This window comes from Perna viridis, chromosome 3 (assembly GCF_037379345.1).
Source record: "Perna viridis isolate PV_CMFRI_1.1 ecotype Kerala chromosome 3, ASM3737934v1, whole genome shotgun sequence".
In the NCBI taxonomy this organism is placed as follows: domain Eukaryota; kingdom Metazoa; phylum Mollusca; class Bivalvia; order Mytilida; family Mytilidae; genus Perna; species Perna viridis.
Window position 1 is genome coordinate 36,543,663 of NC_142447.1, and position 14,592 is coordinate 36,558,254.

Consider the following 14,592-nt stretch of genomic DNA (forward strand, 5'->3'; position numbering starts at 1 on the left):
AAGAATATTTGTGTTCGTTGGTCGAATTGGTGGTGTGTAACATATAGGCGTTCGCATACAATGTAAAATTTTAATACAAAAAAGATGGAGTTCGATGTTTTTTTTCAACGAACATACAGTCGAAAAAGTAATGAGGGGAGCGAAGATTCTAGCGGAAATCAAAATAATATAATCCAGGGACAAAGACCAGACATACACAACAAAGAATATATAATAACCAAAATAATACATACAAAGTAACACAAGTAAATGAGCAACTCAAAAACTGGGAGCATGGATCAGGTTAACCGGTAAGATAAGCGTCCTCTGCTTTTCTAGAAACACACGCTTAGTTGCTCATGAAAAGTAAAGTCCAGGGTACACGAAAGATGTAAGGAAAACTATGACACGTTCAACAAATCAGTTTTCATGGTACAGATGGATACACCGTAATCCACGAGCTCATGAGGATGACCATTAAGCTTCTGTAGTGATGACTTCAATCTTGTAGCAGCATAACCCTGTTCCAGATGCCTAACTGTAAATCTAGCGTCTGCGTAGTTACGACAAGCTCTGGCATAACGTATGTTGTCATATGAAAACTCCGTACGCAGGTGCTGAAGGGATGTTGCCCCAAATGAAAGGAAAGTTGACAATACGGAATGAAAAGTCATCGCGTTTGTCGTATAGTTTGGTCAATAGTTTTTCTTTACCATTGATCTTTAAGTGTATGTCAATATATGAGGCTGACTTCACAGTGTTTGTAGTATCCTTTATCTCAAGTTCTTTGGGGCAGATGCGATGTATCAAATCCCCGAAACTAAGATTTTTTAACGATAACACGTCATCTATATAGCGGAAACTGAGATTAAAGGATCCAGCTAAACGATGCTCCTTCTTTTTTATCAGATCATCTATAAAGTCTGCCTCATAAGAGAGCAGGAATATGTCAGCAAAAAGAGGAGCACACTTTGTTTCCATTTGAATGCCGACCATTTGTTGAAAAACGCGTTCACCACACTGGGCAAATATGTTGTCGATAAAAAAATCGAGCATTTTGAGAACATCTTCGGTATATTTGGACGTGATTTGGGATTATTTTACGAAGTATGAGGAATCTCTACCAAGAACTACATATATCTAGGTGTACCGTCCGTTTTGGAGTAACAACGATATATAATGTTTTTAAGTCGATATTTTAACCGAGTATGGGGAATTGAAGTATAAAGAGTTGAAAAATCATAGGTTTTAATGCTATTGTATTCTGATAACAATCTTGAATTTATATCACTACGGGAGTATCGAGTGTCGTGGTAGGACTGGATACCCTCTTTGACATCTGTGGGTATAGAAGTTAAAAGTTTTAAAAGATGTTTGTTGGTACACTTTGCAGATCAGCTATGTAGCGTTGTTTGTATGTTGTTTTTGTTTTTTTGTTTTTTGTGGAGTTTAGGTATCCAGTACATAGACGGTATATCACAATCATCATCTTTGGTAGAGAGAGACAAAAAAAAAGTCAATATCCAATATTCCCACGATGTACATATGATTGCAGTATCCTAAACAAGACAAACAACGCGGACAGCCTCTTAATTTGAATTGCATTCAATAATTTTGACATATTTTAATTGGCAAATAAAATAGCATATTACTATATAAATATATTCAAAAATATATATTGCAAAAATAAATGTACATAATTGATGAAGCTCACGGAGCTTACCCCTAGGTTTCCTACTGGAAAAGGTTTACACCAATATCAATAATTTTAACAATTATTATCATAAGAATATCAAGTTCACTACACCTAGAAATTGTTAGTTAGCGTCAATAATAAACTCTTAGATTTATTTGTACGTCGTCGCTGTGACCTCTTCCTTTTAACACCATCCGTCTTTTTACATCCACGAATTCTGTGCTTTGCCTTCTTTTGCTTGCTGCATTTATTTTTCCTTCGTTTTGATTTCTTTAGGAATTTTTGTAGAAGTCTTTTGTGATATAAGGTTTCATGAATGTCCATTACAACATTTTGTTGCCTTTTAATTGCTCCCAAAAGTTTAGTTACCATGGTAATTGTAGTAGGCCTTATAGATTTACTGAGCTTTTCCTCTTTGCATGCCACATCCGATAACTTCCTTAAATGTCTTTTTGGTTTCTTACCAGCATTGGACAAAACTATTCGGAAGTAACAGAGGACCTTCTGTGTTCCAGTAACGATAGTTATTGGGTCTATAGATGGGCTGTTTACAGAATTGTCAACTACATCATTTAATGCTGATGACAACTGGTTATAGCTGCAAATCATCCATTTCACCTGAAAAGTTAAACACTATTTTTCTATGATTTTTAATAATGCTTCACAAGAGACAATTTCAACACATGTCATTATACCCCGAAAACAGTTTTGAGTAATTCAATCTGTCTGTCCATTCGCCTCTAAACATATCTGGTAATCACAGCTCCTAAACAGTTGGATTATAGATGTGCAAAAAGGTCACTTCAAAGAGATTAAGATTCAGGCGCGTAGCTGCCGTTAGGCAAAAAAGCTTTTGCCTGCACTTAATTTTGCCATTTTTTTTGGTGATAAAATACATCCAGGAAAGGCATAAATGATGCTCTAAAACGCTATCTCCTCAGAGCTTCGGGGGGGGGGGCTTCGCCCCCTGGACCTGCTGGGGCCTTCAGCGGCCCCCAGACCCACTTCCGTAATTTTGCATACACTACGCTACGCGCCTGAGATTAAACACGATCTCAAAATTTTAAGATGTGCTCTCAGTAAAAATAAATCATAAAACAACAGCATAACCATTAAAGGCGTTAAAATGAGAAAAAAAATCCCACTTACCCGTCGTTTCGGATTTCGGCATGTTGAATGGTATTTCTCGTGTTTATCTGTGGTGATGGCAGTTAAGTATTTTGACTGGAAATGAATAATAAAATTGAATACTTTAATATTATATAGACACATGCAAAGAGAGATAACCGAAAAGGGGCACATGTGACTCTGTCAGGGTCTTTTGGAGCCGTAATTGACCCTCTCTTTGGAATATATCAACAGCTCTAGGTATTTGACATAACGGATTTATTTATTTTTGAACTAACTTTTCAGCAACAAAAAATAATGAAAAAATAAAGGCAAAATATTTTGATATGGCAAGTTTTCTCTTGTAGACAAACTGTAAGGAGATGCTATACCCGTTTATAGTGCGACATCATACTTAGTAATTTGTTTGCGATGAAGTTCTCGGAACTATTCAGCACCTTATATCGAAAAAAAAATCTCTCCTGGACTGTACTAACTTAATCAAATTTAATTGAAATTGTCTAAAAACCTGATATATAATTAAACGATTGCTTCAGTTCTTAGAAGCGGTTGGTCTTAATTTAGCTAATACACTCGATAGCTGTTCGGGCTACTTGTCAAGAATTTCAAACAATCAGCGGTCCGCGATTGATTACGTTTTCCTCTCTGAAGGGTTATGTGAAAACGTCTCGAACGTTATAATAGATGATCAAGGCTCGTTCAACCTTGATAGCGATGATGTCATTATCTAAGTTTCATTTAAATTCCAGAAAATTTCTCAAAAGGCCAAAGTGCCGGATGTTTTCAGATGGGATATGAATGATGAAACGGACTTGGACATATTGCAGACAGTCTTATGTAACAATCTGAGTTCTTCTATGTCAAATTCAAATTTTATAAAACATATTGACGAATTCGTAAGGAAACTAGATAATCATGACATACAGAAATCTACATGTGTGCCTATAAGACTCGATCGTGTAAAAATTATTGAACTCTTGCGGTTCGTTGAAACTTGGGAAGGCGTGTGGATCCGACGGTATTCCGAATGAATTCTTAAAATATAGTGGTAGTGCCATAATAGAATCCCTTGTTAACCTTTTTACATTAATGACGGATCTTGAAGTTGTCCCAAATGAGTGGCACGAAGGGATAATAAAACCATTACTAAAAAGGGACTAATGTTACGATTTAGATAACTATAGAGGTATTACTGTTACCTCTAATGCCTATAAACTATATTGTAAAGTCATAGAGGATAATCTGATGGACCATATTGAAATCCAGAATATATTAAGTGAATAGCAAGGAGCTTTCCGCAAAGACAGAGGTACGGAAGACAACCTGTTTACACTTCAAGGCCTCTGTTCAATCCAAAAGTCTAATAAAAAGAAAACGTTTTTGGCTTTCCTCGATCTATCAAAAGCGTTTGACAGAGTTTGGAGAACAGGTCTGTTATATTAATTACGGAAAAATGGTATACAAGGGAATGCTGGATAATGTTACGAGCCATGTACAGCTCGGTAACGAATAAAGTTTTGTTCGGTAATATTGAAACGGACGCTTTTGAACAGGATGCAGTTCTGAAACAGAGATGCGTTCTTCCTCCGACTTGGTTCTCTGTACTTATGAATGATCTTTCTAAAATGCTACAAGCAGAAGGCTTTGATGTTGAAATAGCGGGTAATTTTATAAAAAGTCTTTTTTTCTTTGGTGTAGATGTAGTTTTAATCGCAAAATCTGTTTGATATTGCCGATCAATTTGCTAAAAAGTGGAGTTTGTGTTTCAATCATAAAAAATCTAAGGTATTGGTCGTTGGTAAAAGGAATGACAGGAATAAATCATGGCGTCTGGTATCAGATGGGTTAGAAAAAAAATAATGAGTATAAATATCTCGGTGTATATATTTCGCACACATCTGAATTCAGATTTCATATCAATGATTACCTAAGAGATTGCTTTGATAAAAAGTTTATTTACAGTGTTAGGGTCTTAGGCGAACACGGCCATTTTAATCGAATTAATTTTGGGGATGCGATATGGAACTCTATTTTACGCCCGTCGCTAACGTATGAATGCTCAATATGGTTTAAGAACTCAAAATCTCTTGTTGAGACTTTAGAATCGTTTCAGTATAAAACAGCCAAACTGATTTTCAGTGTTAAAATGAACATTCCTAAGTCGGCCTTACTCCAAGAACTTGGATGGGAACCGATCAATGATTTTACGAATAGACAGTGTCATTCTTTCAAAGACTTAAGAGTCTCCCCGATTCAAGATTGTGGTATAAACTTTCTTCTTAAGTCTAAAACTACATTATTATTACACACAAAAAATAATGATATTCGTCCCCAAGACCAGTTCCACAAATTCTACATATTCTATCTTCCCTTGGGATATTCCTCCACCTCTCCGTTTCAATGGGAAACTTTATATTACATACCCTTAATCTACAAAAATTTATCCGGTAACTCAACTTTAATTTTAAAAGATAAGGCCCCAATTGAAATTCATGTTTAAAATTAGAATAATATTCACCTCTAGACGAGTTGTTCATATCAGTAAACCATTGTTGAATAAACTGGTCTTGAAGACGCTGCTTAACGTTAATTTTCATAAGATTACCATCAACATTCTCTTGGATATTCCATATTTCACTGAGTCCACAGTTATCAAATATAGATTTTAAATAGTTAATCCACTTAAAATTATATTCACCATGTTCACACATGTAGAATAATAATTTGTATAATTTGCCAGACAGTTTATTTTCACTAGAAGCTAATTTATGCCAAAATCCAACCATTTTCAGTTTGATCTGCAGTTCAAGTGGAAATCTCCCAAGTTCCCCATAAACCATAAAGTTTGGTGTAGATGATCTAACACCCAGTATACGTTTGCAGAACTGAAGATGTAATTTTTCAACATTAGCCTTATTTTCAAACCACCGAATTTCCGAAGAGTATGTCAAAATAGGAACAACCAATACATCAAACAATTTTAATTGCAGATCAATCGGAATGGAAATATTTTGAATCTTTTTATATAGTGCATAAAGAGCTTTCTGAGCTTGATCAACCAATTTTTTCCGTGCTTGGACAAAATTTCCATTGTAATTAAATAAAAGACCCAAGTAAAAACAGGAGTCTTTTATTTCTATATTTTGATTAAACAATTTAAAAGAAACATGTTGTTGTGATTTCCTTTTAGAGAAGATAACAATCTTTGTTTTTGCTACATTTACACTCAATTTCCAATCAGTACAATATTTTTCAAAGACAGAAAGTGCCTTTTGTAACTCTGGTGCCGACTCCGCAAAAAATAACAGTATCGTCGGCGTATAAAAGAATAAACAATTTTATATACATATTAAGGTTGTCCATAACCTTTTCACTCAACATTTTTAAACCATCCACAGAGTTTTCAGACAAATATTCTTAATATAAGTCATTAAGGTATAAGACAAAGAGAAAGGGAGATAACTTTTCTCCCTGCCTTACACCAATTTCACAAGGAAAGAATTCAGTTATTAATTCCCCACTCTTAACACAAGACTTAATATCAGTGTACATATTCAATATAACATTAAACATTTTCCCACCAATATTATTGTTTACAAGTTTTCGCCAAAGTCCCACCCTCCACACAGTGTCAAATGCCTTTCTAAAATCTACGAAGGCACAAAATAATTTTTTACCCGAATTCAAATATAATGAAATTAAAGCATGCATGACGAACATACTATCCTGAACAGAATAACCCTTTCGAAATCCACCCTGGGCATCAATAATAATCCCAATCTCATCTGACAATTTATTAAGTCTCGAATTAAGAATAGAGGTAAACACTTTTCCCAGATTTGACGTAAGACAAATTGCACGGTGATTATCTAAATTGCTTGGGTCTCCCTTGTTTTTGTATAATGGTTTAATTATCCCTGTTAACCAAGAGTTTGGAATAATCCCTGCATTAAGCACCAGATTGAAAAGTTTCATATAAATAGGCAGGAATTGATGTACCGTGCTTTTTATATATTCATTAACTACTTCATCGTCCCCGGGAACTTTACCATTGCAAAGGGGTAGTATCTAAATATATAATTTTGCTCATTATATATTTTATTAGTGTATTAACATCTTTATCGGTATCGTTGTACAATCCTTTAGACTTACATATTTTTTTTGTTTGTGATGCATCGTCATGACTCGACGATCCGATACTGGTTGGCAGATTCCTTTAGACCTTATATATATATACAGACTTTGTATGTATATATATATATATAAAGGTCTGAAAAATTCCCAACGATGTTAGAACTGTCAAATTTCCGATGCAAATTTTTGGTCGTTCCCTCCGCGGGACTCGAACTCGTACTGCTGTGACATCTATGGCAACACCGCCTGCACAAAGCCCAGCGCCCTAGACCACTCGGCCAGCTAGGCTATATAAAAAATAGCTTTCGCTGGCCGGGTCATTCCTCCTCATAGAATTAATCTAGGGCTGTAACTTAGTACACGATGTATGGTGGTACGGGACAGTTCATTTAGATGTTAATATGTAGGATAGAGGATCAAATTAATGATGCATGTCACAACAAATCAATATTAGTGGTCTAGGGCGCTGGACTTTGTGCAGGCGGTGTTGCCATAGATGTCACAGCAGTACGAGTTCGAGTCCTGCGGAGGGAACGACCAAAAATTTGCATTGTTTATATATCTTCCCTGTATCAATTTGATCCGATGGAGCAGTGTAGCAAATAGAGTCGTCACATTCTGAGACGTTATATATATATATATATGAAAATGGAATATGGAATCAATGAATCCTTTACCTCCCGAAACACTTCTGGTCTCCCTTGATGTCACGAGATATTTTGGACCCCCCCTACTGATTGCCTAGTAAATTTACTCACTTTAGTGTAACAACTTCACTTTCAACGACGAACACTACTTCAAAATCAATGGTACAGCTATGGGAACGAAAATGACTCCTTCGTATGCTAACATCTTCATGGGTAAATTAGAAAATCAAATAATTTCAACATCTTTATCGAAACCCCTCTCTTGGTTTCGATTCATCGATGATGTTGACATGAAATGGACTGAGTCGAAACTAAATTTAGACAATCTTATCACACATGCCAACGATATTCACCCATGAAATTTCTGACACTAAATCACATTTTTGGATACTACTGCGTTTGTAAAAGACGGGGAAACGTCAATGGATCTTCACAGCAAACCAACTGATAGTCACAAATACTTATCTCCCAATAGTTGTCATCCAAAACATTGTACTAAAAGCATACCATACAGCCAGGCACTTCGAATTAGACGCATTTGCTCAGCTGGCGATACTACCAACAAACGTCTAGATGAACTCCGTAGTCATTTGTTATCGCGTGGCTATAAATCAATATATATAGATCGGGGATTTGAACGTGCTAACAACATCAGCCGTAAAGATCTCTTCGAGTACAAACCTAAGAAAAAGAACAAAAAGGTTCCTTTTGTGCTTACATACCATCCAGCCTTTGAGGAACTCTCGCAGCTACTGCATTCAAATTGGGAAGACATTCAAAAACATCCTAAGCTCTCCAAGCTCTTTCCTGGGGCCACGGTCCTGGCATTCCGTAGACCTAGGAGCCTGTGAGATGCCCTAGTAAGAGCAGAGATTTCATCTCAGCCCAAACAAAATACAACGGGCCGGTGTTGACCATGTGGAGATAAAAGATGCAAGACCTGTACCCAGATTCTGCACACCAAAACGTTTAAAAGCTACTGCACTGGAGAGGAATTTGCCATTTTTTGCAACGTGACTTGCAAAACCGAAAATACCAAATACATTCTCCAGTGCCAATGTGGTATGCAGCACGTTGGCGAAACAGAACAAAACTTTCAACAAGCGTATGAATGGTCATCGAAGTGACTACAAATGTAAACCAGACCTCCCTCTAAGTCGTCATCTTAGATCCGCCGGACACACCCAGGAGGATCTCCACAACATTGTTGTTACGATCATAGAACATAATAAAAACTGGTCAAAATATAAAAGAGTGTCTCGGGAAAGCTTTTGGATGAAGAAATTACAAACAACTTCTCCAGATGGAATAAACGAGAAAAAATAATCCATTTTTAGGTCTTGGTCTAAGGCTGGTACAGCACTACATACTTTTAATCAATACGCCGTACTACTATATTTTGACTTTTTAAATTGTTTTCCACAGTTAATTTTTACTTTTAATTTTGATAAAAAGACTCCTTATCATTTGCTTATGTGTGCCTTTGATAAAGGTACAATCACCCACAGCGTACGTGATTCAGCTTCTGAATCTGTTTTGATCTTGAACTTAGTGAGTTTTATGCTCTTAAAGTTTTATGCTCATAAGATTTTATGAGTTTTATGCTGAAGAAGGATATCAGTTATCCGAAAAATTTAATGTAAATTTTACCATCATCTGTTGATATGTATATATCTCCATCGGATCAAATTGATACAGGGAAGATAATGTAAACTTATAGAAGGATCTGAAATATATATATATATCTATTGTTGTGACGTTAAACTATTGTAAATATGAAGAACAGATTTTGTCAAGAGACTATATATGTTCTGACAAACAGGGATGTGCTCATTTTCATATTGACACTGGCAGTGGTGAGGTAAGAAATACAATCAGTGGAATATCCACTTAGGAGAGTAATCGAGGGGTTGGAACCTCAACTTACTTAGGTTATAATTGGGTATTTTTTTGTTGCAAAGTTATGCCCCTGTTATTAATTTCTGGATCGGAACTCTCCTTTTGTAAATTCGTGAGCCCTGTAAAATTACAGAAGTATGATACCAATTCTTAACGTGATTTCTTTTTTTACAGTGAATGAAAATCCCAAAAAAGCAAAATGTATGTCAGTGTTATATATTAAACAATTATCATTTTTTTAAAAGTCATTAGGCAGATTAACAGGAAGAGTGTATTAGTAGGTGCTGACTGATGGGAATGCTAGACAGAGAAACAGAGGAATCTCTGTATATAACTGAAGAATTTAAAGATTATCAGAAAGCAAGCAGAAAGGTATTAATATTATTTTATTAACAGTTATTTATTAGTATAGCTGTAATGCATCGTGATTATAGTTTTGTAGCTAGGCTAGCCAAGTAATTAGTTCCTTTAGACACGTGCAGACAATAAAGTATATACACAGCATTGTAAGATATGCTAGAATAGTACTTACCATATTTTTAATTAGAAAGCTGGAAAATATACACGATATTTCACTTATTTCTATCAGAAAGTTTCTCCAATTGTAAGAAACCTTGAACTGACTAGTGTATAATCATTTCAACCTTTATACTTTGTCCCCTTCTTCAAGTTGTATAATTTAGCATTTTCTATATTTACAAGGGCGTAGCTCCCTATACGCAAAAATGCACTTGCGTACACATTGAAAATAATCAGCGAAAAAAAAGAACGTCATATCAGTCTAAGGTGGAAACTTTTGATTTAAAAAATTAATTCATCTAGGTTTGGTTGTTATTTCTTTGACATAATATTTTCTATGCCAATAAATTCCATTCCTATTATATTACAAAAACTTTCATATGTAAAGTAGTTAAAAATGGCAAAACAAGGAAGGTTTTTCTCCACCTTATCCTAGTATATATAAAATTCTGAATTTTGTGAATGACGGTAAAAAAGTAAACTATAAAGACAGAAAAATAGACAAAACTTCGCCACTATAATTAACCCACCATGTATGGATCGATCTAATAAAAATATAATGTATGTTTACACGTATGGATGGATCTAATAAAAATCTAATGTATGTTTACCCCATTTCATTAATTCATTCATGAGACGTAGAATCGTGACCAATGGATCATTGCCCGATACAGATATAATTAATGAGATATTATAGTCTTATTGCGTAAGGGTTTCCATATTGGTTTACTTATTGGTCCGAGGCTAGCCATATTGGACTGAGGCGTAGCCAAGTCCAATATTTCTAACCGAGGATCAATAACTCAGCCAATATTGAAAACCGTACGCAATTATACCTTTATTGACTAACTAGTTCAATACACTTGGCCAATATGGATTTTAACCAGTCCAATGCGACGTATTGGACGGGTAAAAGCCGTATTGGACGGTTAGATTCCGTATTGGCGCACTTTTGTATTTTGTATTGTATTGACATTTTTTATCATATTTAGGATAATATTCAAACATTAGTCAATAAAGATAATTATTAATTTACACGAACGATTATGTTTGTTTCGTAGGACCTTCGTGCCATGTTCTCGGTTTCGCCGGCGTGTGTCCGTCTGCCTGTTGCATTTAATTTTTTACGCCTGTCCCAAGTCAGCACTGTCTGGCCCCTCTGTTAGTCTTTTTTTCTACTTCAGTCTTAAATCGCATTGCTAATATAGTGTGAAAATGCTGATGTAGTCTGAAAATACATGTACTAATATTTCGCTGGTCCTGCGTGCAATGTTATCCTTTGTCGTGAGGTTTTTCTCGGCGGAGCCGCAGTTCATTGAGACACTTTCTTGTCGTGGATTAATATTTTTCACCATGGTTGTTTGCAGCTACATGCTACCCATGGGATCGATGAAAAATAGAAAAGCTCATTGGAGCATTGTGATAAAGGTAGACAAAGTCATTGAAATTATGCGTATCGACAAGACAACATTTAGTTCAGTCAGAGCCTTAACTATACATGTACTATTATATCAGTCAAAATTCAAACGGAGTCGCATGAAATATGTTTTAACTAACAGCAATTGAAGTGCCAGGATATGGAAACAAAAAAACACACATACGTTAAAAATTGTTTAAGTTTAGAATCCAAATTAAATACAGTATTTACCTCCACGTTAAAACTGGTATTAAGTATATTATAAAGTTCAACCAGACTGTCCAGGACGACAGCTTCAGGCACGTCCAGCATTGGGTTTATTTTGATGACTTTTGATGACAGACAGTGCTCGCAATATGACGAGGAAGTGGCACAGTCTAATTTCATGCTTAGAAACATCACACAGAACATATATTCTGGAATAATAATTTTGCAATGTATGATATTTATACATAACAGTTAATGATAACATCTGGATAAAAAATAGTCTCGTTGTTAATTTCATGCGGAACTAGACCTTTTTTTCGCAAGCAAAAATATTCGGAAAAGGTGTGTGGAATATAAAGGCCACTCTTAATTCAACTAGTTCATATTTTTTATGAAAATAACATTAATGATTTTACCTTTTAGCATCTTCGACGTTTAGAACTGTCACAGATTTGATGAACAAATGTGGAAACAAAGGAGCAGATTTGTAGTATGCTATTTCTTATATACGGAAAGAAATATATTATTAGAAAACGGATTTTCCAAACTCTGGTGTTTCTGACTTCAAAAGTTTTGATTTAAATCCAGATGTAGCTAAGTTTCGATGAGAACTTTTTTTTCTAATTTGCGGACCAATCGTAAGGCTGGAGGATTTCCCGATCTATTATTAGAAGTTAACCGGAATCGATAACAATTACTTAAATAGAACACAGAGTCAATTTGCCGTTTTTACATTAAGAACTTAGTTTTTATATCCATCCCAACCCTACCGGTTTGAAGAATGGGGGTATATATACTATAAAATAATAAATACCGGCCGTTCCACATGCATTTGCCTGTGGGTCGTTTGTCCTTACGTCCGTTATTCCGAATTTCATCTTTCCCTGTAGCCCTCCTTTTTGTTTAGATATTAATATTTCGGGTTAGGTCAGAACAATATACCAAACAAAGGGATTTTGTCAGTACCACGGAGCACCACACTTCAAATACTTCTAATGGTCGTGCAGGTTACACGTCCCTATGCGGTCCTGTATGAGTGGCCGTTCATGTCAACATAGCGTCATTTTCATCTAGATCTATATACTTCTAACGTGTATCTAGATACTACTAACAAGTATCTAGATGCTTCGCATAACTATCGAGATGCTTCTTACAAGTACATTTGCATCTAGATACACAAAAGCTCCTCACGAGTATCTAGATACTTTGCAAAAGCATCTAAATGCTTCGCACAACTATCTAGATACTTTTCACAAATTGAATTTCTAATATTTAACAAAACGATTTTTTAATATTAGAAATTGATTTTCTAATATTAGAAAATAGGTTTGTTGTATTCAATTACAACTTTTTAATATTAGAAAACCATTTCGTAATATTAAAAAATGTGATTGATTTTCCAATATTTCAAAGTGAGTTTCTAATAATACAAATTCGTTTTCTAATATTACAAATTCATTTTCTAATATTACAAATTCAATTTGTAATATTACAAAATGTGTGATGTTTTATAATATAATTACTAAATCAGGAATATGTAATATTAGAAAATGAATTTTTAATAATACAAAATATTTTTAATATTAAAAAATCTTTTCTAATATTAAAAAAATGATTTTGTAATATTAAAAATTCAAATTCTATTATTACAAAATACATATGATTGATTTTTGCCCACTTTGGCTTGCCATAGAGAAACATCTAGATACTTGTTAGTAGTATCTAGATAGTTGTGAGAAGTATATAGATATATTCGATTAACGTAGGTATATCCCGATCAACAAAGGACTCAAAGACAAACGAAATACAAAATCAAGAAGAAACCAAAACAAATAAGAACAACACTAATCGTTGTAAAATTGAAGTCTAAACGCTTCCAAAATTTGACAGAATGATGTAATTCCTATTTCATTTAGAAAATTCTCGAACTTGAAAGTCTGTTATCAACAATATTTTGTTATGAAAATGCAATGAGTTGTGCTCATGGCAATGTATGCGGCGGATATAAATTTTCTGCTTCCACATTCGTACAAAGAAATGACATTGATATATAGACGAACCCATTTTCCGCTTAATGAAAGACCGAAGACTTCTATTCCTGTTTATATGTACCATGCATATGTATATTCATTTTAAACTGCATTTACCGAGATTTCATTAGATTTAGTGGTATTTTATTGTTTTTTTGTTTTTGTTTTTTTCCCTGCCTATACTCTAGAATAGTTATTTTCTTGTCGTTACCTTTTGATTCTTCCCCCAACGAAGCTGTACTGACTATGATATCAGTTCTAAGAATAGTGCGATCGGCCACATCGTAGATAAAGTATATATAACGCTCGTACATTTTTTCTCAATTTTATACACCGTCTGTTGTTAAAATCTAACCATGAGAAGAATCTCAGACATAAGGTCTATCTGATTAATCAGGAACATATATTAGTACACTCCCCGGATTAATCCAATGAGAAAGTGACCGCTAAAAGGTTATGAAGACTATTTTAGGCATATTTCCCTTGTCTCTTCTACGAAAAACTCTTCTATATTTGCAAGGTGCTTCTGGGGCTTCGCCCCTGGGACCGAATGGGGCACTAAGCAATCTAGGTCCGTGACTTGTGTATGTGTGAGTCCCAATTTGACTTGAAAAAAACTCTGTTATACTACACAAATCGCACGCGTGTGTCGTGAAAAGTGATCCACTGGCTTATATCAAGTCTGCTTACATAATACTTAGTATGTATATAATTATATTGATTAACAAGTTTATTTTCGTAAAATCATAGTCAAGTAGCATCTTTCGATAAGATGTAATGAAATCAAAATTTACTGTCGTCAACGAAGTATGCACCAGACTCGAATCAGAATTACAAATTATCACATTTTAGTAAGTTCTTATCCATTATGTTTAGAACAGGTTAAATCCTATATAAACGGGAATTTGATTGGCTGACAGATTTGCAAAACTTAAA

The 14,592-nt window shown here is 34.8% G+C and overlaps 1 protein-coding gene across 1 annotated transcript; it reads right to left on the reverse strand.

Moving 5' to 3' along the window:
- Positions 1-1,693: 1,693 nt before the first annotated feature.
- On the reverse strand, positions 1,694-10,026 carry LOC148622094 (uncharacterized). The gene is made up of 3 exons (XM_088574029.1): positions 10,016-10,026; positions 2,825-2,899; positions 1,694-2,293 (listed from the first exon to the last, which is right to left on the reverse strand). The coding sequence occupies exons 1-3, from the start codon at positions 10,016-10,018 to the stop codon at positions 1,787-1,789; spliced, it is 585 nt and encodes a 194-aa protein (XP_088430155.1). The 5' UTR covers positions 10,019-10,026; the 3' UTR covers positions 1,694-1,786.
- Between the last annotated feature and the right edge of the window lie 4,566 nt (positions 10,027-14,592).